Source organism: Artibeus jamaicensis, unplaced genomic scaffold, assembly GCF_021234435.1.
Source record: "Artibeus jamaicensis isolate MK-2021 breed Jamaican fruit bat unplaced genomic scaffold, CSHL_Jam_final contig_2790, whole genome shotgun sequence".
Taxonomy (NCBI): domain Eukaryota; kingdom Metazoa; phylum Chordata; class Mammalia; order Chiroptera; family Phyllostomidae; genus Artibeus; species Artibeus jamaicensis.
In genome coordinates this window covers 1,091,134-1,112,098 of record NW_026521616.1, presented here as the reverse complement: position 1 = coordinate 1,112,098, position 20,965 = coordinate 1,091,134, and the positions used below count along the sequence as shown (strand labels likewise).

General features: G+C 54.1%; 1 protein-coding gene across 13 annotated transcripts in view; it reads left to right on the top strand.

The window, feature by feature from the left end:
• Window positions 1-20,965, top strand: part of MYO18A (myosin XVIIIA) — a 92,629-nt gene that overhangs the window by 17,412 nt on the left and 54,252 nt on the right. The window contains exon 1 of one of the 13 annotated variants that reach the window (XM_053662707.1): window positions 14,351-14,423. The exons of 11 other annotated variants lie outside the window; for them this stretch is intronic. In XM_053662707.1, the coding sequence (XP_053518682.1) occupies window positions 14,418-14,423 (6 nt within the window). In that variant the 5' untranslated portion in view covers window positions 14,351-14,417. Of the gene's footprint in view, window positions 1-14,350; window positions 14,424-20,965 lie in introns of those variants that run through there. One more of the 13 variants, XM_053662706.1, reaches the window with a different exon arrangement.

The window sequence follows — 20,965 nt, the reverse complement described above, 5'->3', positions numbered from 1 at the left end:
AGAGCCTGGCTTGGGGACTCATAGTAGACCCCAAAGGAGTTCTTTTAGTAATGAGGGGCCAGTGGGCAGGTTCAAGGGCACGAGAACTGATGGGTGAAAAGCATTAAGGAGCATTTCATTTGGGGGGTATCTGTCCTGGATTAGTTTGTAGGCTGCTTGGGACCGGCAGGATAGAGTGGTACACTAGGTCGTTTCTGTCCTGCTAGGTCTCCCTTCTCTGTGCTCAAAGGCACCACTCCGTCTCTCCCTGACGAGATGCTAGACAGACTGTAGCCCCTAAGTGCCCTGACCACCCAGCCCGTGGGTGGTGGACACAGTGCCCAGGCCCCATTGAACTGGCTGTGGGTACGTGTCATGGTCATTGGTTGCCTTTGTAGGCACAACTTGGACCCCTGGTGCGGGGGCAGGGCCTTGACTGAGGTAGCCTGCCCCGGCCCCCCCCAGCCCTGGCCAGAACCCCTCTGGCCCACCCCGATACCCTTGGCCACCCTGCCCTCTGCTCCCTTCTAATCTCTCTCTCTTATTTACATTGAAATGGCTCTGGAAAATACCAGATATGCAAACACCCAGACTGGGGGTGGGCGAGGAGTGGGGTGAAGGGGGGTGTGTGGCGGGTGGGAACACAAGTATTTTAAAAATGCTGCAAATCTCTACAGCGTTTCCCAGAAACCACAAGCACGCGTTCTGCCTGCCAGCAGGGCTCCCGCCACCCCGCTACATGGAGCTGCTGGGTCATCCTCACTGCAGCCCGGGGTGGAGAGCAGCATCTGTGGGGGTGGGGACTGGTGACCCAGCTGGGGAGGGGGTGGCCCTGTGGCCTGGGCAGGCCTCCTGGCGCCTCCATTGTCAGTCCTGGGCAGTGGTGCGGATGTGCCCCAGGCATCCAGCCCCACTGTGGGCGCCCACCATGCCAGACGGGCACTGCCAAGGAGCGGAGTCTTCAGGGTTCCCCACCTCCTGCCCAGCAGTTTGTGGGGGGCGGGGGAACCCCAGCCAAGGCTGGAGTCCTGCGTGGTGTTTGGCAGCAGCTTCCGTTCTGTTAAATACAGGGGACGGTGTCAGCAAAGCTTGTTTTCTCAGTCGCTGGCTCTACTTGGTGGGGAAACAGTCTCCTCAGAGCCCGGTCCCCACTCCGGCCCCTCGGTGTCCCGCCACACTCTCCTCAGAGCAGGGCGTGGTGTCCTGCCCTGTCGGGCGCAGGCTCTGGGCAGGGGACAGCGTAGGGTGTCTGTCCAGTATTCTGCATGGCGTCCAGCACAGTCCGTAGCACAGACATGCTCCCTGAGTGGTGTTTAATTGAGCCGGTCAAGATTCCGCTGAACAGAAACACCTTGAGGCACGGGCAGGAAAAACGACAGCAAGCGTGAGGATCGTGGCTAGTGTTCGCCGCACATTAGGCACTGCTCTGGATGCTTTATATATGTTAACTCATCTAATTTTTCCAAGAACCCTTTAAAGTAGCTGCTACAGTAGTCTCTCTGCTTCATTGATGAGGGTTACAGAGAAGCGAAGGTTAAGTAAATCGCCTAAAGTCTCCAGGCTATTAAATGACTTGGCAGGATTCGAACTCATGGCACCAGCCCCTTGTTCTTCGCTAGTGTGCTCTGTAGTAAGTCCTCACTTAATGTCATCAATAGGTTCTTGGAACTGCGATGAAAGGGCGGGTAGTGAGCCCAATTTTAGCATAGGCGGCTGGATATAAACAAGTTCCTACAGCATCTCATCAATGTTACAATGAAATGACACTGAGTGAAATGACATTATTTGAGGGCCTGCTGCACAGACAGGGAAGGCTGCGCCTGGATCTCCTCACACACCGACTTCCTCGCCCAGGTCTGCACCCGTCTGATCCCTGCTGCCCCAGAAGCCTCCTCTCCGGAGGGGAAGGGGAAGCCACTGGCCACTCTTGCTCTTGCCCTGTGAGCCACAGAAGGTGCGACCAGTGCTCACAGCTTCCTGAACGTGAAGCAGAGGAAGTGAGCCCAAGGGGCGGCAGGCAGGATTTAATCTCGTGGGAGCTGGGGGAGGTACTGGGAGGGGTGGCCCAGGGAAGCCTCAGGAAGAGAAGCAGCACCTGTCTTGGCGGAGGTTGGGTGTGGTCTCCCCAAGGTGGGGGGGCACATGGGAGGCACACTTTGCACCTCCTGCATCTCCCCCGTGAGATCCGGGAAGGCAGGGACATGGCCCCCTCACCTTTCTGGCCCTTACTGTCGTGTTTGTACTGACCAACGCAGCACTCGGGATGACAGGATCCCTGGACTGTTACCTCTGACCAAGAATGTGTCCTCTTCTGCTCCACGGGGACTGACCTCGGTTGTCTCCTAGTGTACGCTGTGGGGAGAAGGCCAGGGCACGGCCTGGCAGAGTGCCCAGCGCGGAGCCGGTGTGCGACGCAGGGCTCCCACTTGCTCCCACACCCTCATGCACTCCTGTTCATCGACTCCAGTTCGAATGTCTCTTCCTCGGGGAAGCCCTCCCTGATCCTCTCAGACCAGGTTATGTCTGCACCCTGGCAGCACCCATCACTCCCCAGGGCTGGAGTACTTCGTGAGGGCAGGGGCTGTTTGATGAAGAAAGGAAGATGGTGCTCAAGTTCAGGCACTGATTTCCCATTCTCTGTCCTGTTCTCCTTGTTGAGCTCCGTTTGGGTTCCTGGAACCCTTTCCACTGGCCTGGGTGACTTGTCTGCAATCCATGGCTCTGTTTCCTGTGTGTCCGAACACTCAGCCTCTCCCACAGGCGAGGAGGGGAGATGGGCTCTCAGCTTCAGGAGTAGGGGCCTGGGGGAGGGGCCTTGGGAGGGGGTCCTGCGGGTGGCCTGTCTCCAGCAGCTGTACTGGAGCCCCCAGAGGCACCAGGCTTGGGTGAGAAGCACAAGCAGTGTCACATGGGGTCACACAGTGTCCAGCCCTGGGGATCTGGATTACAGAGAGGTTAAGGTTAAGTAAGTTGCCTAAGGTTTGTTGCCCAAGATTCCCCAGGGGACCTTGGAGGAATGTGCCTGTCTTATTGGCTGCAGGTCTCTGAGGGGGTGGAATGTGGCCCTGCAGGGTTCGCGGCTTCCTCTTCCCTTCTGCTGCTTTCCCTGGGCTGCCTTTGTGCTGGAATGTCAGCAGGCTGGGAATTTTCATGGCAAGGGTTTTTCCTAATCAGAGCAACAGATTCCAGCTGGAGCCTGGGGACAGCTCCTGGCTGGGCAGAGGCTACTGGGGAGGCCAATGGTGGGTGCGAAGGCGACCCCAGCTCCTCCGCTTTTAAGGCCTGGGCTCAGTCCCACCCTCTTTGGAGACGCAAACATCTGTCTCCCCATTGGGCCAAGCCAGGGAACCTGGGCTTCTGGAGCTATGAGGTTCAGGAGAGGCAGTGGGAGGCCCTGGGGACAAGAGACTCCACCTCAGTTAGGAGAGAACATGGCTGTGGCCTCGCTTCCTCTAGCCATACGTGAGTCATGAACAGGAGGGAGCCGCCTTGGATTCCATCCGCAGGTGGGGCTGCGCCTGCCAGACCCAGGTTCCCTGGCCTAGGTAGGTTACGCAGCCTTGGTGGGAGGTGGCATTGCTGAGTGTGTCACCTGTATCTGTCCACTCCAAGGTCTGGTTCCCTTTGTGACCTTTCTCCTATGCCCTTTGTCCCTTGATCTCAGTTCTGCTGGCTCCTCCCTCTCATTTCCATTTCTGCAAGGAGCTGACTCACTTCCTCTGTCCCTCCCCACCCTCTCTCACTGCCAGGCCCTGTGGCATGCAGGGTACCCACAGGGAGGGAGAGTTCTCACTTCCCCAGCTCTTTTCTCTGGCTGCACAACAGGCTGCCCCTGGCTCCGGGCAACTGAGGGCTGGGGTGGTTTGGGGTGGGAAGGGGACATGCTCTGGACTATAGGGAAGGCCAGGCATGAATGGCCCCGGCGTCTTGGCACAATCAAGGCGGGCGTCAGGAAGCCTCGAGTAGCACCTGCTTCGTGTCACGCCGTAGGCTTGGTTCTGGGGAGGAGAGAGGCTGAAGAGGCCATCATTGTGATGAGGGGGCCTGTGCTTTCTCTGGAACAAGAGACATCTGCAGAAAGATAGATCTCAGCCCAGGGTGGCATGGGCTAGAGGCCAAGCCGTGACAGCACCGTCAGGCAGCCTGAGACAGTCGTGACTCTCCTCGGCAGCCAGGGGCGCGCCCAGCCCCATCACACGGAGGGAAAAGTATCTGGAGATTCCAGTGGAGCTTTCCAGGAACGTAGCGAGGGGAAGGGTCTGATACTGTCTCCCTCATCAGTGGGCTGGTTTGGTGGCCAAGCTGATGGCAGAGGGAGCTTCCACTTCAGAGAGTGGAAGCTTCCTCCCCGAGTGGGCTGCCATCTCCTACCTCGTCCTCCCCGGAGGGAGCTGTCCAGGCTGCAGGGGCCCGAGTGTCTGGCACTTCAGGCATTGAAGACCCAGCCTGTGCCCAGCCTGGCCCAGCTTTCCATCCTTTGATGCAGGTAGCCCAGGGCACCTAAAGGACACACAGACCCAGGGTGAGGTCCCCACTCTCTTGGCCATGCAGCGAGATCGATAGAAGCAAGAGGGGAACTGGGCCCACCGCCTGAGAAGCCCGGGGGACACCGTGGGCTGTCTTCCTGGAGTCAAGCAACCGGCAAACATCCCTATTCCCCTTAGCGCTTGACCTTGTCTGGCAGAGTCCCCACGGCATAATTCTGGCCTCAGGGTTTCTGGACAATGACAGGAGTTTCTTGTTCAGGTGAGATTGGAGGTGGCAGGCAGGAGTGAGGCCTAGGCTCAGAGAAGGTGAGGGGTATCAGCCTGGGTACCTGGCCCTACCTGGTGGGATGCGAACCTCCCCTGTAGGCATGGGCGCATACCTGCACACCCCTCCCTCCCCAACGGCTTCTTATCATTCCCCCCACCCCATCATTACCGGGCCCTGAGCTGGGTAGCAGAGCCAGGTTCTGTGAAGGGACACCCAGCTTGGAAATGGCTACACACACACACACACACACACACACATGTGCTCACACTGTAGAACTTAGTTTGGGTGGTCCTTTTCTCCCAGACCCTTGCAAAGACCTTCTACTGTCAGCTTCCAGCCTTAACCAGCCTTCACTGTCTCTGTCCAGAGGGAAGCTGGCCTCAAGCTACAGGACCTGGTCTCTGGGTCAGGAAGGCAGGGTTTTCCAGCTTTTATCAGGGCCCTGATTCTCTACCCAGCCCCTGTGTCTTTCTTAGACCACTGGTTCTGAGGCTTCTGTGCCTCTGAAAGAGGGAACCCAGCTATAAAAAGTCCCTGATCCTGCCTCCCCACCTATTCTCTTCAAATCCAAAAAATGCAGCTCTTGTCGTTGCTGTAGAAACAGATGCTTGGCAAATATGAAGTTGGATAGACGGGCTCGTTTGGGCTGTAGGCGCTGCCTTCAGCTCTTTTTGGGGAGAGAAAGAGGAAGAAAACAACAGGCAGAAGGACCTGCAAAGCGGGAGCTGCATAGGTTATGTCCGTATCAACCTCATTAATACATTGGTTCATGTTGGGTATAGCAGGGACCCTGGAGCTAGACTGCCTGGGTTCAAATATTGTCTCTGCTGCTTACTGGCAGGTGACCTTGGGCAAATTATTTACTTTCTCTGTGCCTCACTTTCCTCGTCTGTAAAATAATAATGATAGTACTTTCCTTATAAGGTTGTTTTGAGGATTAAATGAATCAATACATATAAATCACTTAGAATAGCATTATCATCATCATTAACCTGCCCCTGAGTGTTGGACAGCACTTGGCGCTTCCGAGCTTAATGAGTCAGGTCCCCACAGGAATGCCCTTGGCCTGTGAGTGACTCAGCCTGCGCAAGAGGTGGGTGTGGCTATGCTCCTGTCGTGAAGATGGTGCTTTTTGGCCTATGGGCATTCCAGGAGGGGGGGGCGCAATTGGGCCCAGATTGGTCCCCAAGGGCCACAGGTAGCCCCAGAGGGGGAGTGCTTTGCCCTGGGCTTCCGATTTATATACTTTGGCGCCAATATTTAAAATTGTGCTACTTTTCCTATGACTTTCTCCAATCAAATTCTTGACTGATGCCAATACCTTTGAATACCAGACTTCTTTCTACCGTTTTGTTTCTTCACACCTGCCTTGCCTCTGACGGCCCTTCTGGATTAAGGCTGAGCAAGAGCTGAGGCCAGACTGAGGCTCTGAACGGAGAGGCAGCTCTGCCTGCCAGCTCCCAGGTCTGATCTCTGCTCTTTCCATCGCACATATGAGCTTGCTCAGACGCTTCCACGGGACTTTTTAACTGTAGCAAAATCGTCCAAATTGAGTGCTTGTGATAGAACATGATAGCAGCCACACCCATACCATTCCCCTGTCTCCCTACACCCCCCCCACCCCCTGCTTATACCAGGTTTGGGGAGCTAGTTTGAGCCTCTCTGGCATGACAACCATGTTCCAAAGTCCCTTCTCCACCGCGTCCTCTTTCCCTTTTTCCTGGTTTGGTTCATCCAGCTGGCGACACAAGGAGATAGCCAGTTATGGTCCCCATGCCCCATGGCAGAATCCCTGGCGTGCCTCTCAGGGTGAGGCTTCATTGGCCTTATGTGCCCTTGAAAGTGCAGGATTCTGCTGGGATTTGTCTCTCTGGGAGCACGAACATCAGCTGAGTCTAGCAGGGTGATGTGGGGAAGCCCTCAGGCCGCTGCATTCCAGATGTCTTACCCATGCATGGTCCAGGGACTGCAGAAACAAGGAATGATTGTGTGGCACTGAGGGGCTCTCTCCCCAGCCCGGGATGCCTTGTGATGGGGGCTGGCTTCCATTCAGCCTTGCCTTTTCAGCCCCTCTGTATCTGGCTTCTGCTCCCAGTCTGGGTGTGAACTTGTGGCTACAGTTCCCTCCCCCACTTCTTTCTGAGGCCTAGGGGTCAAGGCCAGGCATACTCAGACAGGAGTCTAAGTAGAGTCTGGGGCAAGGGTGGGAAAGAGCAGCAGATGGTCTGGGGCAATACCTGAGGGACTCTGGCAAGAATGACCAGGACAAGCTGAAAGGGGGGTCTTCAAAGTCAGATGGAATTCTCCAAAGATGGAAACATTTGATAGTCTGTGCTTAGTAGCAAGTAGCCACGAGTGGCTACTGAGCACTTGAAATGTGACCAGTGTGACTGAGGAACTGAATTTTTAATTCTAATTTAATCAGAAGCAGTATTCCCGTTGTTTCTCCTTATCTTCAATTTAAATAGCCACACATGGCTAGTGGCACCGTGTGAAATAGGCACAGCTCTAGACCGCTCTCGGAAAAGAACGGTGATGCACTCTTATAGGCTGGTCTCCTCTTGTAGTCCCCCTGGTGAGACTGGGATGGTGGCGTTTTCCTTTCCTTTCACAAAGGAAGTCTTGCCCTCTCTGGCAAGTCCTACACTTCACCGACTCCGGAATCCTAATGCCCCAGAGGCAGCAGGCCCCGGGCCGTGTGCCACCACAACTGGGGCAGCGCTTCCCCACTCGCCGAGCACGTTTTCTGCCCAGCTCGGTAGCACAGGTGCTCACATGCCCCAGCGGATTTGGCCAGGGCTGTTGATGCGGAGGTGGTGGGCTGGGAGGAAAAGTCGAAGCTTTTACCTCTCCCTTCCTGCTCCTATGGAAATTGGGTTTGTGCTTTATTTTTACTTCCGAGAGTTCCAAAGAGAGGCCCAACAGGAGCCTCCAGAGGTGAACACACAGATCCCCAAACATTTATTGATGTTTGGAGGGACTTGAGGCTTATCTAAAGGAGCCTCTGACTTTGCAAATAAGTAAGGACTACAATTCTCACCGTCTGGAAGACCTTATTGATATTTTATTTAAATCATTGCGGCTAACCCTTAAACTGGGTTTCCTTTTTTTTTCTTCTGTGGACATAGAGAATTGCTATTTATGTGAAAAAGAGAAGAACAATGCTTCATTATGTTTATTCTCTCATGTCTGCCAGAGGGGGTGGGGATGGGAATATCGCCTGTGTGGTACATTTTGTAGACTCAGAAATGACCCGTCTTGGTGGGATTTGGGGCAGGGGCATGGAGAATTTTGGGAAACCCTCCTCAAGGCTGGGTCTTGGCTTCGGGCCATGTGGGAGCTTGAGGAAGCAGGGACAGTTTGGAAACCCCCAGGGGCCATGAGGAAATCCCCAGCAGCTGAAGCATCCCCAGGGACCAGAAGGCCTAGCGGAGCAGCCAGTCAGGTGATCTCTGAAGGGGCAGGCTCCTGGTCTTAGCAGGGAGGCCAGCCCCCGGTCCCTGCTTGGGCTCTGCACCTGTGAGATGGTGTGGTGTCACCAGGCTCTGAGCAGACAGGCGCTGGGGGAGTGAGCAGCCCTAAGCCTCAGTGACTGCCTCTGGGGCAGTGACTTGGGGCTGGACAACCCCTGTCCACTTACCCTCCTGCTTGTCCCAGACTTCTGCCCATCACACAGGTTCAAAGCGTCTCTGGAGTCTTAGGTTTATTCATGTAGTCATCCATTCATCCATTTTGTTTCATCAGTAAGCATTTATTGAGTGCCTACTATATGAAGTGACTGTTTTGGGCTTTGGGGATGAAGCAGTGATGACAGCAAAGTCGGCACTGAGCTTATTCTTGCCTCTTCTTGCCCTGTCCCTCCTGGGTAAGACCAGAGGCCATCTTACTGCAGCGGCAGGGCCCCTCCGCCTAGAGCTCACAGGGGGACGCCTCTTAGGGGAGGGGCCAGGAGGCCAGCACTGCCGAGCAGAGGTGAAATCCTGTAGCCTGAGCCTGCCCTCTGCTGGGCTCCAGTGGTGCTGCAGGGCGGGTGCATCCTGGGGCTCCTGCGCATGTGCAAGGCCTGGCCCGCCCTTAGCCCCGCCCCTGCGCAAGCCGCAGGCGGGGCCGGGAAGCACAGGCCAGGATGCGGGCTTGGAGCTGCCTGGGTCCCCACCTGCCTTGATCTGTCCCGAGGGCTAGAGTGTCTGGGCCCAACTCTGGGCGAGCATCGTTCACCCAGGCAGGTTGCATCTCAGCCCACCTTCCCCTGCCTGTGGCCATCCCTAGGCTTCTTAAGGGGCTCATCTGTCCTTTTTCACTTCAGTATCCACTGGTCATCTGGTCATCAATAGCCAAATTTTTTTAAAAATCGGTACTTCAAAGAGTACCAGTCACTGTCTGCTCGTATTTCTGCTGGCACATCTGCTGGTATGAAAAACTGGTATTTCATAAAAGAGAAGACATGTTACACACCAAAAAACAAGATAACCCTTTCCAAGAAGGGGAAGGCACTGGTGCTGAGGCACTGGAGAGAATGCATCTGTCACCCAGGTTGGGGGGACCCCCCAACCCAGGAAGCATTAGTGCCCCAGCCCTCAGAGCTGAGTGCTTGAAACAGAGTACCCCCCAACTTCCCTAAATAAAGAGTTCTGTTAGTGATATTTCATACATTGCAAATCAGTAATAATCCAAGCACCATACAATTAGTGCACACTTATGGAACCAGTGTTTATAGCCCATTTTTTAAAAAGGAGTTTTGATTTAACAGAGAACTAGGGAGACAAATGGGGTCAGAGGAGTATTCTTTTGTTAAGATGTTAATTAGAACCTCAGCTTCAGTGTTTTCTAAACTGTCTCCCTCTAAACCAGCCTGAAGGAGTTCACAGTCTGGTGGTAAGGAGGCTGAAAAAGAAGCCGGCACTGTGCTTCCCCACAGTGTTCACCTTGAGGTATTACATGTCATTGCCAGTTGAATAAGTCAAAGACTTCCTTTACTTCTCAGAGCCTCCTGTCTAGCCGGCCCCCCAGTCTGCCTAGCCCCTCGGCCCGGCCCAGTGCGGGAGGCAGAGCCAGGGACCTTTTCTCTCACCCCACACCACCGACCTGGGAGGACCTGGGAGAAGAGTTGAAGTTGTTGCTCCATCTGGATAACCCTTTGCCCACATTCTGTTCCACCCGGCTTATTGTACCTGTATAATCAGTTAGTTAAACCCAATGGAAATATATTATTGAACACCTACCATGTGCCTAGTGCTGGTTAGTGGGATGAGACCTAAAGGAAGTAGGAAATGGTCTCTGCTGTCCAGGGAGGGAAGGCTTAAAGCACATGACCCAAACGGATAACTGTCCAAACATTAGTTACACTGTGCAGCCGTGGCACGTAGACATTAAACGTCGATGCATTCAGCTATGTGGTTATGTAAGAAACTATAATCTGTAGTGTGAAGTTGTAAACATTGTAGTTTGCATCTTTTTATTATAAGCTGTCCTTGACTATATAAATTATGCTTTTATGCAGATATATAGGTTAGTATATGCAAAACTATATGGACTATATGTTGTAAGCAATTTAAGGGATTTTTAAGGGTAATTTTGAGTATACTCCATTTTTGCCTAATGTGCTGACTTTCGAGTGTAACCCCGTGTCACCTGTGATTCCACTGTATCTAACAGGGCACCATGCTGAGTGTAATCAAGAACCGCTGTGTGCATGTGGTGACATTTAGGTAGAGACATTGAATATTGGGGCTTTTAATTATAATTTATCTACAAATTGCCTGGTGCTTCACATGTACTTTCTTTTAAAATTCTCACATCCCCAGCCCCACCCCTGTTTCCACCCAAAAAGGTGGAAACTGTAAGAGGCAGGGCTGGGATTCAGACCCGGGTGTGTCTGACTGTGAGTTCATGCTTTTGCACTACATTACTGTGCAGGCCTTGGGTTTCAGGGAAGGCTTCACAAAGGAGTGGGGCTCAAGCTGGACCTGGAGAGATGGGGAGGGCTGAGGAGGGAGAGCTCTGTGGCGAGGAGGGCAGGGCACTATGGGAAGATCAGCCTACGAGAGTGAGCGCCAGGTGGGCTGGGGAGAAGGAGATAGAAAAGTGAAGGTGAAGAGTAAGGAAGGGCCCGGTTGTGACTATCCTGGGAGGCAGGCTGAGGGGCCTGAGGGTGGCCTGGCTGGCTGTGGGAGGGACCCCCCCAAGCTGATTAAGCTGAACCACAGGTTAAGCTTATTAAAGACATGGACCAGGCCCTGAGACCGCGCCAACCCCTGAGCAGCAGAGGGACTGGTTGTTGTTGTATGTGAGGCCGAATGTGTTGTCAGCACCTCAGATTTCCCTTCTGAATGAAGAGGTCTGCTCTTCCCACTCAGGAAACGAAGCTGATTTGCGATGGTCTCCATCCGTAGAGCCAGTCATCTCAGAGACAGAACCGACAGGATGTGGTCATCTGAGTAGAAAAGAGGAGTGGATGGGCACATGGTTAATAGCGATTCAGAACGAGTGTGTGGATACAGTGACGCCTCAGTCACCCAGAAGTCATCTTCTAGAGCACTGCCGAGTGGCAGGTGGGCTTAAGAAGGCCCCGGAGTTGCCAAAATAGCAGACACCAAGTCTGCGTGTGAAAACCCAGGTCCTTCACTCACGGGGGAGGCGGCCATCTTGCTGACATCCCACTTGGCCTGCTCTGGGCTCTGTTCTCTCAGGCTTGATTATCTGGTTTTCTAACCTTTGGCAGAAATGGCACATTATAAGGAAGTGAGACTGCGGGAGACAAGGCATGCTGACAGGCAGCATGACAGCTGACTGACAGAGCGAGGGGACAGAAGAACTAAAAGGCAGATACACGGACACAAGGCGTGTCTGGCCTTCCTAACATGGGCATATAGCGAGGGTTCCTGTTGACTGTGATGTCTGGACGGGGCTGGTGTCCTTGGAGAGTGGCTGGAGGCCTTGAGTGGGGTAGGGGGGCCAGAAGCCAGGCTGGGAAGTCAGGAGTCACCGCAGTGGGGACGACATGCCCTTCAGTACAGTACGGAGTGGAAACAACTGGGCTCAAGAGGGGAAGCTCAGTGTGAGGTGACTTCAGAGCCTTTTACTAAAGAGTCTATCGAATGTTTTTGTGATTGTAAATAGTAATTGAATTTAGAAAACTCCTCAAGATAGAAAGCATTTTGTTCCATTGAGGAAGTAGGCTTCAGATATGTAGAAATTTTTATTATGATGTATCTCCCCCCCACCCCCGCCCCCCCAATGATCACAGATAGGTAATAGTTAAAACATACTGAAAACTATTGTGCTGGATATTCTTCTTAGAGCTTCACAAGTTCTAATTTATTTAACCCCTACCACAACCCTGTGTGGCGGGTGCTATTACTTCCCCCACTTTATAGGTGAGGAAATTGAACCACAGGGTGAAGTTGTATAGTTTAGTGTACGGAAGAGCCGAGAATGAACCAGGCAGTCGGCCTCTGGAAGTCTCACTGACTTAACTGTGGTACACCATGAATAAGTCCTTTAAAGCGGTGATTCTCAGAATCACCTCGAGCAGCGGTCCCCAACCTCTCTGGCACCAGGGACCGGTTTCGTGGAAGACAGTTTTTCTAATGGCTGCGGAGGTCAGGCAGCAACGCCAGCACGTCCACAGACAGGCAGGAGGGAGGTTGGGGCCCCTGACCTGGAGGCCTGGCTGAAACACAGGTGCTGGATCCCTAGTCAGAGGTTCTGATTTAGCGCACCTGGGAGGGGCCCTAATTTGCATTTCTGTTAAGTTCCTAGGTGACCCTGATGCTGTAGTCTGGGGACCACTGCAGAACCAGAGCCCTTTCACTCCCTGAGATTTCACCAATGTCATGTTAACTGGGTGAAGAGTTAGTGTCGCATAGTCCTCATTTTACAGTTACCTGCCCACAGTCACACGGCTAAGTCATTCATTCATTCATTCATTCATTCACTGACCCACTCATTGAATGAACAAAAGGGCACTTCAGCACTAGGCCTAGGTTGGCCTTGGAGTTGTGCAGTTCTTAGCCTTGGATGCATGTAAGACCCACCTAGGAGAGCTTTAAAAAAAAATCCCAGTGCCCATGCCTCCCTCCCAAACTAATTAAATAAGAAACAAGGTGTTGGGGGTGGGGGGTGGAGAATCCAGGCATCAGTATTGTTAAAGTCCCACAGGGGATTTCATTGCGCAGCTGAGTTGGCATCATTGTGTCAAGAAAGCGGGCGAAATGCAAAGGCCTGTGACACAGCACATGCCCCAGAAGGGGCAGACCAGCTTCCTGGGAAGACGTGCCACTCCCTAGAAAGCAGAAACAGGAGCCCAGTGTGTAGCTGGGCTGGGAGTGCGTGGTGGGTAGGAGGCAGAGCTGGGCCTGGGTCCTTTCGGGCCGTGTCTACCGGCCTTTCCACAGAGAAAGACGTACTGTTTACAGGACTCACTGGGCTCACAGGACCCCTGGCTGGGGTGACAGGCCTGGGGTCTCCAGCCACTCTGGTTGGACACTGACAGGAGATGGCTCTGCCTCAGGGCTTCCTTCCCAGCTCCGCCCCCACCCCAACCTTTTTTTTCCCCTTCAGAGGAAAAAGGAGGCTGTGACTGTCTGTCATCGTGTACCCCCCCCCCCCCCGCAGAGCTGACAGTTTCTGAGACAGCTTCAAAAGACCTGTCTTTTGGCTCCTGCCCGCCTGCTCCCAGCTCCCATTTCGGCCTCTCTGGTGTCCCCAGCCCAGGTCTGGGCGTCATGCGGTGCCAACTGGAGAGCTGGGCTACGGTTTCTCTTGACGAGGAGCCCTGGCTTCTCACTGGCAGCCCTTAATCATTGGCCAGACACCCACAGTTTCCTCTGTCTTCAAAGCCAAGGCCCACCCACCGCACCCCACTCACCCCACCCTCCTCTGTGCCTGCGCAGTCACAGGCTGTGTGGGGAGAAGGAAGTGTGCACAGCGTGCAGTCGATTCCACGCACGTCTCCAGTGTATTCGTTTCAGTGAGGCAGCAGCCGTGGGCCCCAGACTGATAGCACGGCCTCCGCTCCTGCTGGACTTCACTGGACAGCGTGCGGCTGCCGTGGGCACAGTGCACTGCAGGCCTATGTGTTGTGTTGTTTTAGCAGTGACGTTCCAGGGTGTCTTGCCTCTGCGGCAGTAATCAGATGGCTGGGGTGAGCCTCTGATTTGTGTGTCCTGTGATTGAGTGTCTGTGTGTGTGTGTGTGCATGTGCGTGAGTGCATGTACGTGAACATGCATGTGCTTCTCTTGATCCTGGCCAGTGGGGCCGGGGGCTGCAAGTCTCAAATTCCTCTGCTATTTTTAGGGGCCATATCAGCTCAGCTGTCCAGAGGCTCGGGTGTGTGTCACTAGGAAAGTCCCGCTCTCCCTGTCCCTTGCCCCTAACCCCCCAACACTGCCTGTCCCCCACTGTGTGCCTTTACTCTGAAAGCCTCCTCCTTCCCTTCCACACACGCTGTTATCACCCGCTTCCTCCAGGCGGCATACCTGGTACCCGCAGTCCTCCAGGCCACTCTCGCTCTCCACTCTCCGCCTGGCTCTGGCCCTCCGGGGTTGGGCAGCTCTGGACGGGAGGGGCCTGGGGAGAGGGAGGGGAACAGGGGCGGGGCTGCAGCCAGTGCTATTTTGAGCTGCTAACCGAGCAGCATCAGAGAAGAGACTCCTTGCTCTGGGCTGCTCCAGGCCAGGCCATGCGGGTGAGTGTCCCTCTGACCCCCACCCCGGAAATGTCCCAGGCTCCTCTTGCTGTTTCCTCATTTAGGAAAGGAGGGGCCTATTTGATATTACCCAGATGTGGCTGAAGGTGGTGAGGGGGGTGGGGAGGGGCAGCCTTGGGTCTCCTCTCTGAGCCCCTTGGTGGGGAGGGAATTACCCAGCCCAGGCCTCCTGGGGCTGACTCAGGACTTTGGGAGCTTCAGACGGGGCACAGTATTCTAAACCTCAGTGTCCTGGGACTGCACCGGCCTCCCCACAGGCTGTGACACACCCTCCCCACAAACCACTAGTGCTTGAGGCTTCGTTCCTGGGAACACTATTTCTTTCCAGAATCCAGAACCCCAGTACCCCCCAAGTCTTCAGAAGTCTTGTCCCCTGCTTTGTGTTGCCAGAACAGCCCCCTACCCTCTTCCTTCTGGTAGATGACAGAGAGGGGCTTGGGAAGGGTGGTTCTAGGAGTTGTTGAGGATCTCCTCTTCCAGTGTCGCTGAAAGTGGGCTCAGCGCTGCCTCCTCCATCTGTGTGGCTCCAACACTTGGAAGGGACACAGATGGCATCTCGGGGCTGCCCTGATTGGCTGTAGGTCTCTTTTGTAGCAGAGGCTACTCCAGAGGAGTGCGTTCCTTTAAAAAGCAAAGTGAGGAGAGACATTGCTGCCTCCCAGTCTGTTCTGTCCCCCCCATGCCACCAAGGGTAAGGCTTTCGGCTGTGTCAGCAGTTGGCAGAGTGTGTGGGCTGGCCTGGTGCAGAGGTGTGCCGGGAGCCTGAGATGTGGCCGTGAGCGTTTGTATCCCTCTTTGCCCAAGGACTGCCCTGCCCCACCACAAAACTGGCACCAGGGTGGAGGTATGTGGGCAGGCGGGGGTGGGGCCAGAGAGACTTCTCACCCTGAAAGGGGTGTGCTTCCTGGTCTAGGTGCTTCCTGACTCCCCACCCCACCCCACCCTGGACCACCAGCACCAGGTTGCAGATTCGGGGCTGTGCACGGAGATGGCCAGGCAAATGGCAAAGTGCCCTGCAGGGGGGCAGTGAGAGTCCCCAGGGAAGGGAGGCCTCCACAGATCTGGCCGTTAGAGGAGGAAACCCGGGCCCTCTGCAACTGCAGTGGCAGCAGGAAGCCATTCCAGTGCACCTGCTTCCTCCCGGCCCCGGGCAGCAATTGCAGGCGCCCCGCTGCTTTCGCTGCTTTCTGTTCCGCCTGCCCTGCCGCGGGGGCAGGCTCTCGCTGGAGGCTGGACCAAAGGGGCCAGGGTGTCCCTGCCCAGTCTTCTCCCTCTCATCCTCTGCCTGACAGCGTGGCTCAGGCCACTGCCTGCAGAGCCCCTGTTTCTCTCAGGCAGCTCTGGGTGAAGTTGATTTGGGTCACGGGTGGAATAACAGGTCATATGTGGAAACCCTGCTTTCTACCCCAGATGTCATTCTGGCAGGTGATGTCATAGAAGGACAACAGTGCAGGTGAACCTGGGAGGTGGAGGCAGGGCTTGCTGCCACCCCTTAAAGTGAGCCTTGGCAGGTCCTGCTGGACACCCAGGACAGATCTGGGTGTGAGTCCTAATGTGCCACCTGCTGCCATGAGGCCTTGGGCAAGTCACTGCCGGGCCTCCATCTGCTCAGCTGTAAAGCAGGAATCATACCCATATCTACTCCAGAGGGATGTCTCGAGGGTTAAATGATGTATGTAAAGGGATGATGTATGTAAAGGGTTCGGTACTTAGTACATGTCTGGTCCAGGGCACCTGTTATTACTGTCTTATTGCTATTTCTTACCTACACCTTCCTCCTCCCCCAGCCCCAGTCCTTAATAAGTTGGTGCTAGGTTGGGACTGGCAGGGAGAGGGTCACCTGGGACCTACCTTCGCACCTCAGAACAGGAGAGGGGAGAGAGGAGGATGCTGTGCCTCTTTCTTCCCAAAATGAGAAGCCCAGAGTGTATGTGAGTGTTGGGGGGGGAGGGGCCAGGTTCTCTGCCTCTAGGCACACTCTCTGTGGGCACCTGCTGCTCTTGGGCACTCGCAGAGTGTGGACATCGGGCTTGGGCATGTGGGCCTCAGTGCATTCATTTGTCCAGCCTGGGCATTCGATGCCTAAGTGGTGTCTGGTGGGTGGAATGATTCTCCTGGGGGTATTTGTGCCTGCAGTCCCTCCTGTGAAGGGCTCAGAGGGCTGTGAGTTGAGGGCAGATGGTCCTTGGTGCCACATAGAGTATAAAACCTGCCCGATGCAGCCCCCTGCGTTCTGGAAGCCTTTGGGGCTGAGCGGGGGCGGGTCCCTCAGCAGATTTCTCAGATTTTCTCCTCTTGGAGAACAAATGCTTTTAGCTGTTCTTTCCTATATTGATTATGTAGTCATCTTTACAGTAGAAATAAACAGTAAGTAAACAGATACATAAAATAAATACCAAGTGTCTCTATTGTGTCTGAGTCACACAGTTTACAAGGTATTATGATCACTGTTCTATTTAGGTTCTAGTTTTTTTTTTCATTGTTATTTTAGGTGAAGTTTTCCATATGGTTACATTGTGTATACTTTTGCTAGTTTATTTTTTTAAGAGAGAGGAGAAGGGAGAGGGAAAAAGAGGACAAGAAACATCAATGTGTGGTTGCATCTCACGCACCCTGCACTGGGGACCTGGTCAGCAACCCACACATGTGCCCTGCCTGGACTGAGAATTGAACCGGTGACCCTTTGATTAGCAGGCTGGCACTCAACCACCGAGCCACACCAGCCAGGGCCATTTTTGCTAGTTTAAATGGCAATATAGCAGTACATTTACCATAGTTTACCTAGCCCTTCCTTATTCTAAGCATTTGGGTTGCTTATAATTTGGGGCTGTTATTTAGCGTACATCTTTAAAAGTCTTTGCATGGGTTTGAAGAGAGTTTTTTTTTTCCTCTCTTCTTTCTCTTCCTTTCTTCAAGTCAACTTGTTGCCTATGCATTCCTGAAGATGGGATGGCCAGGCCAGGAGATGGTGCATTTTAAGCTGTTGTTGCTCCCAAAAAGCTACTAAGCCCCCCCTCAAATCCATGGCACTGAGTTTGCCGTCTATTTATTGCTTCTAAGTTTGGACATTGTGCCTCCCTGTTTCTCCCACGTCCCCGGGAGTCGGGATGTGCAAGTGTCGTTCTCCGCGGTTCCCAGGAAGCCCGCGGCAGCACCGCCGTGCAACAGGTTCCTCAGCAGGACGGGTGAGGGGAGTGCTGCCCAGGAGGAAGGCAGAGTCCAGGGAACGCCACAGACACACAAGCAGCCCCCAGGGTCCCTCCGTGTTGTGAATCCCCGTGCTGCCTACCTGCCTGCTCTGGTCCCTCAGCCCGGCACTCAGCCTCCCAGTTCCCTTCTCTAGAGAGTGGGTTGTTGTGAGGATTAAATGGGGACCATGTTAAGTGCTCACCACTGCACCTGGCTTGTGGTAAGTCTTCAGTGAGCATTGCTTTCTCTTTCCCCTCCTCAAGAGAAGATGGGGGGTCGTCAGGCCTCTGCAAGTGGTGGGATTGTGGTGGGGTCTCCCTTTGCAAGTCCAGAAACTTGATCTGGGCACATTGGACACTAGTAAACACCGCCCCATCATGCTTTGGTTTGACCCAGACCTGACCCTTGATGCTGGTGCAGAGTGGTAGCCAGAGTTGGCTACTAAGGGTGACTCAGCCCCTCTGACCCCGCCTAACGGCCAAAAAGGTGGGCCTCTGTGGGCACAGCACAGGCTTTGCAATGGGAGTGACTTGGGTCCAAACTCCAGCTCTACCATTTATCACGTTTGTGACTCAGTCTCTCTGAGTCTTCTTCCTCATCAGTAAAATGGGAATAATACTAATTCCTATGTCATGAGACTGTTGTAAGGTTTAGCTTTGAAAATACACTCGCGTGTTAAATACATTTACCAGGCCCGTCTCACTGTCGGTGTTCCACATTCAGTAGTTAATGTCGTTGGGAATGGCTGAGCTCCCCAGAGAGAGAACTGGTCAGGACCAGAGGCCTTGGCTGCCAAGCACCCTTGCTCTGCGGGTGCACCCTTGCTGAGTCATCAGCCCCCAGCTCCGGGGGCAACTGCAGTAGAGGCGTTGCCACCGTCTTTGGGGCCCTTACCTGTTCCATGTTGGATAAAGACAGGTTATTCTTGATCCTGAGCAAAGTCTTAGTTAAAATCCAGCGATAAGGAAGAAAGAAATATGCAGGCAGTCCGGCACAAAAGCCACAGAGAGAACTTCCTTTGAGAGGAACCCTGCGTTTGTGTTCAGAGTGATGTTCATAAGGAACAGCCGAGGCAGAGGAATAGGCCCCCGTGTTAATGGCCGGCGTCCTTACATCCTGGGGTGGAGGGGCCCCTTCCCGGACCTTGAGGAAAACCAGAGCAAGAGATCAAAGAGCAAGTTAATTAAACAAATTTAAAGTTTCTAGCATAGGAACTAGAGAATAAAATAGAAAAGTCAACAAAGCAAATTAAAAATAACTCATTGAAAACAAAATTCTTTAGTTTTTCACTGTTAATTCATTACAAGCAATAATAAGAGCGAACCAGTTCTTAAGCGCCACTGAATTTAGTGGTTTCTGTGGATGAAGGCTCTCCTTGGGCTGAGGCAGATTCTGCCTGTTGATTTTCAAGCGGACCAGCTCCGGTTTCTAACCCGTGAATGGGGTGGCTTTAAGTTCCCCAGGCCCCTTGCGCCCATGTGTAGCAGGTAAAAGGCAAAGTTGCTAGAGTCGTAGAGCAGCTTCTTTAATCCCCTCCCAAGTCACCGGCCCTCGACTTTTGGTTCACCGAATTAAGGGCCCGAGTGCCTCTCCCCACCCAGGACCCTCGGGTGCTAAACCTAGAAAGGACCCTAGCCATATCGACACTGTCCCTGCCCTGCTTCTACAGAGAGGCTCAGGGAGGGGTGGCTTATTTAAGGGCACATTGCATTTAGGGATGGGAAGTTCTGCATTCTGTACCCCACTTTGCCTCCTCTTTCCTCTAACATTGCATACCCCCCATCTCTGACCTTTTGAGCTTTGTAATCCTCCCCCCTCTGCTCCACCCCCTTCTCCCCCTGTTGCCCACAGTGTCTGTCCTGGCGGACCCTGGCCTTTAGGAAGACTCCAAGTCCCTGAGAGACCCTGCCCACCCATTTCTTCTTTGACCCAGGGTGCAGGCTCCTTTCGGCACCATGGCCTTTTCATCAAGATTTGCCTTCTGGGAGCAAAAGGAAAGTTGGATTTCAAACCCTTTATGCTTTTCCGATGTGCTTGGCATGGTGTGTGCAGGCAGGAGACTGGCTTGTGAGAGAGGGCGTTGGAGACCGGAGCGGGACCAGGGCATGTGTGCATACTTGGGGGTTGGGGAAGAATGACCAGGGGGCCAGTGGACTCTTCTGTCTCTCTGGGCCCCTGCGCTGAGTCATGCTCCTCCCCGAGCTCCACCTAGAAAGCTGAGCTGCCGTTGGTCCCAGTGCTGCCCCTCTAAGTTAACCCTTCCGCACTTCCCCATGCCCCTGCTGCTCCGACTCACCCCTGGGGATGTGGGCCACTATGGAGGGGCCGCTGGGAATGGCTTTGGCTCTGAGGCCTGGGAACTGAGTCTCCCCCAGTCTGGGGATTGAGGAGGGCAGGAGGAAAGGGAGCCAGGCTTTCTGGCTGCCCAGGTCCAGAGGGTGATTCAGGCTACAGACCCGGGCGTGCCTTTGTGCTGTGCACAGTCCCCAGCTGGGCAATGACCTGCAACAGAGCCCTTTGGGTGGGGGAGGGGAGCAGTGAGTCAGCCTCAGGCTAAATCTGGAACTGAGCTCAGAGCTGGGCCTAGTGTCCCAAACGTTTGGGGGGACAGCCATTGGTTCCCCAGCCCCTCGCTACTTGGGTAAGATGCTTGGGGTCCCAAGCTCAAGCCACTGGAGGGAGGAGCTGGTGAAGGATGCGAGTGGACTTGGAAAATGGGCCATCTCCGTGCCTGAGCTAACTGCACTTGGAGCACTTGTGCCTGGGTGGTTTGTGAGCACTTGTCCCCCTCTAACCTGCGTGCCCCTCCTCTAACCTGCATGCCAGAGCTAGTGCATGGTGTGGTCTCTGAGGGTGGGGGTGGGGTGAGGGATGGGTACCGGTGGGCGGCAGCAGGAGTAGACCTAGATTCTGCTACTCCCCTTCATTCCCGCTCCACCAGCCCCTCCTTTCCCTTTCTCTGCTCCAATCCCAGTTTCTAAAGTAATAGAGACCATGGAGATGAAGAATTACCGTCTCTGGCAGTGCGGACTAACTTTGAAGCTCGAGCCCATTGAAAAGAGTTCTGTGGGCAAGATGCAGCTTTAAAAGCACCTTGGCCATCATGCTGGTCAGTGCCCCAGGCACTGCTAATTAGATTCAGAATTAGCCTGGAAGCTGGTTATCAACAGAGAGTCCTCCCCAGGTGGATAATTAACAGGACCCGGAAGAGTTTCTGAGGATCTTTTCCGTTAGGAGTCAAGGACTCCTCTTACCACGTTGTGCTGGGAAAGAAAGGCCTGCTGAGGTGGGGGTGGGGTCAGGCTGGTAACTGACCTGTCTTTCTCTATAGT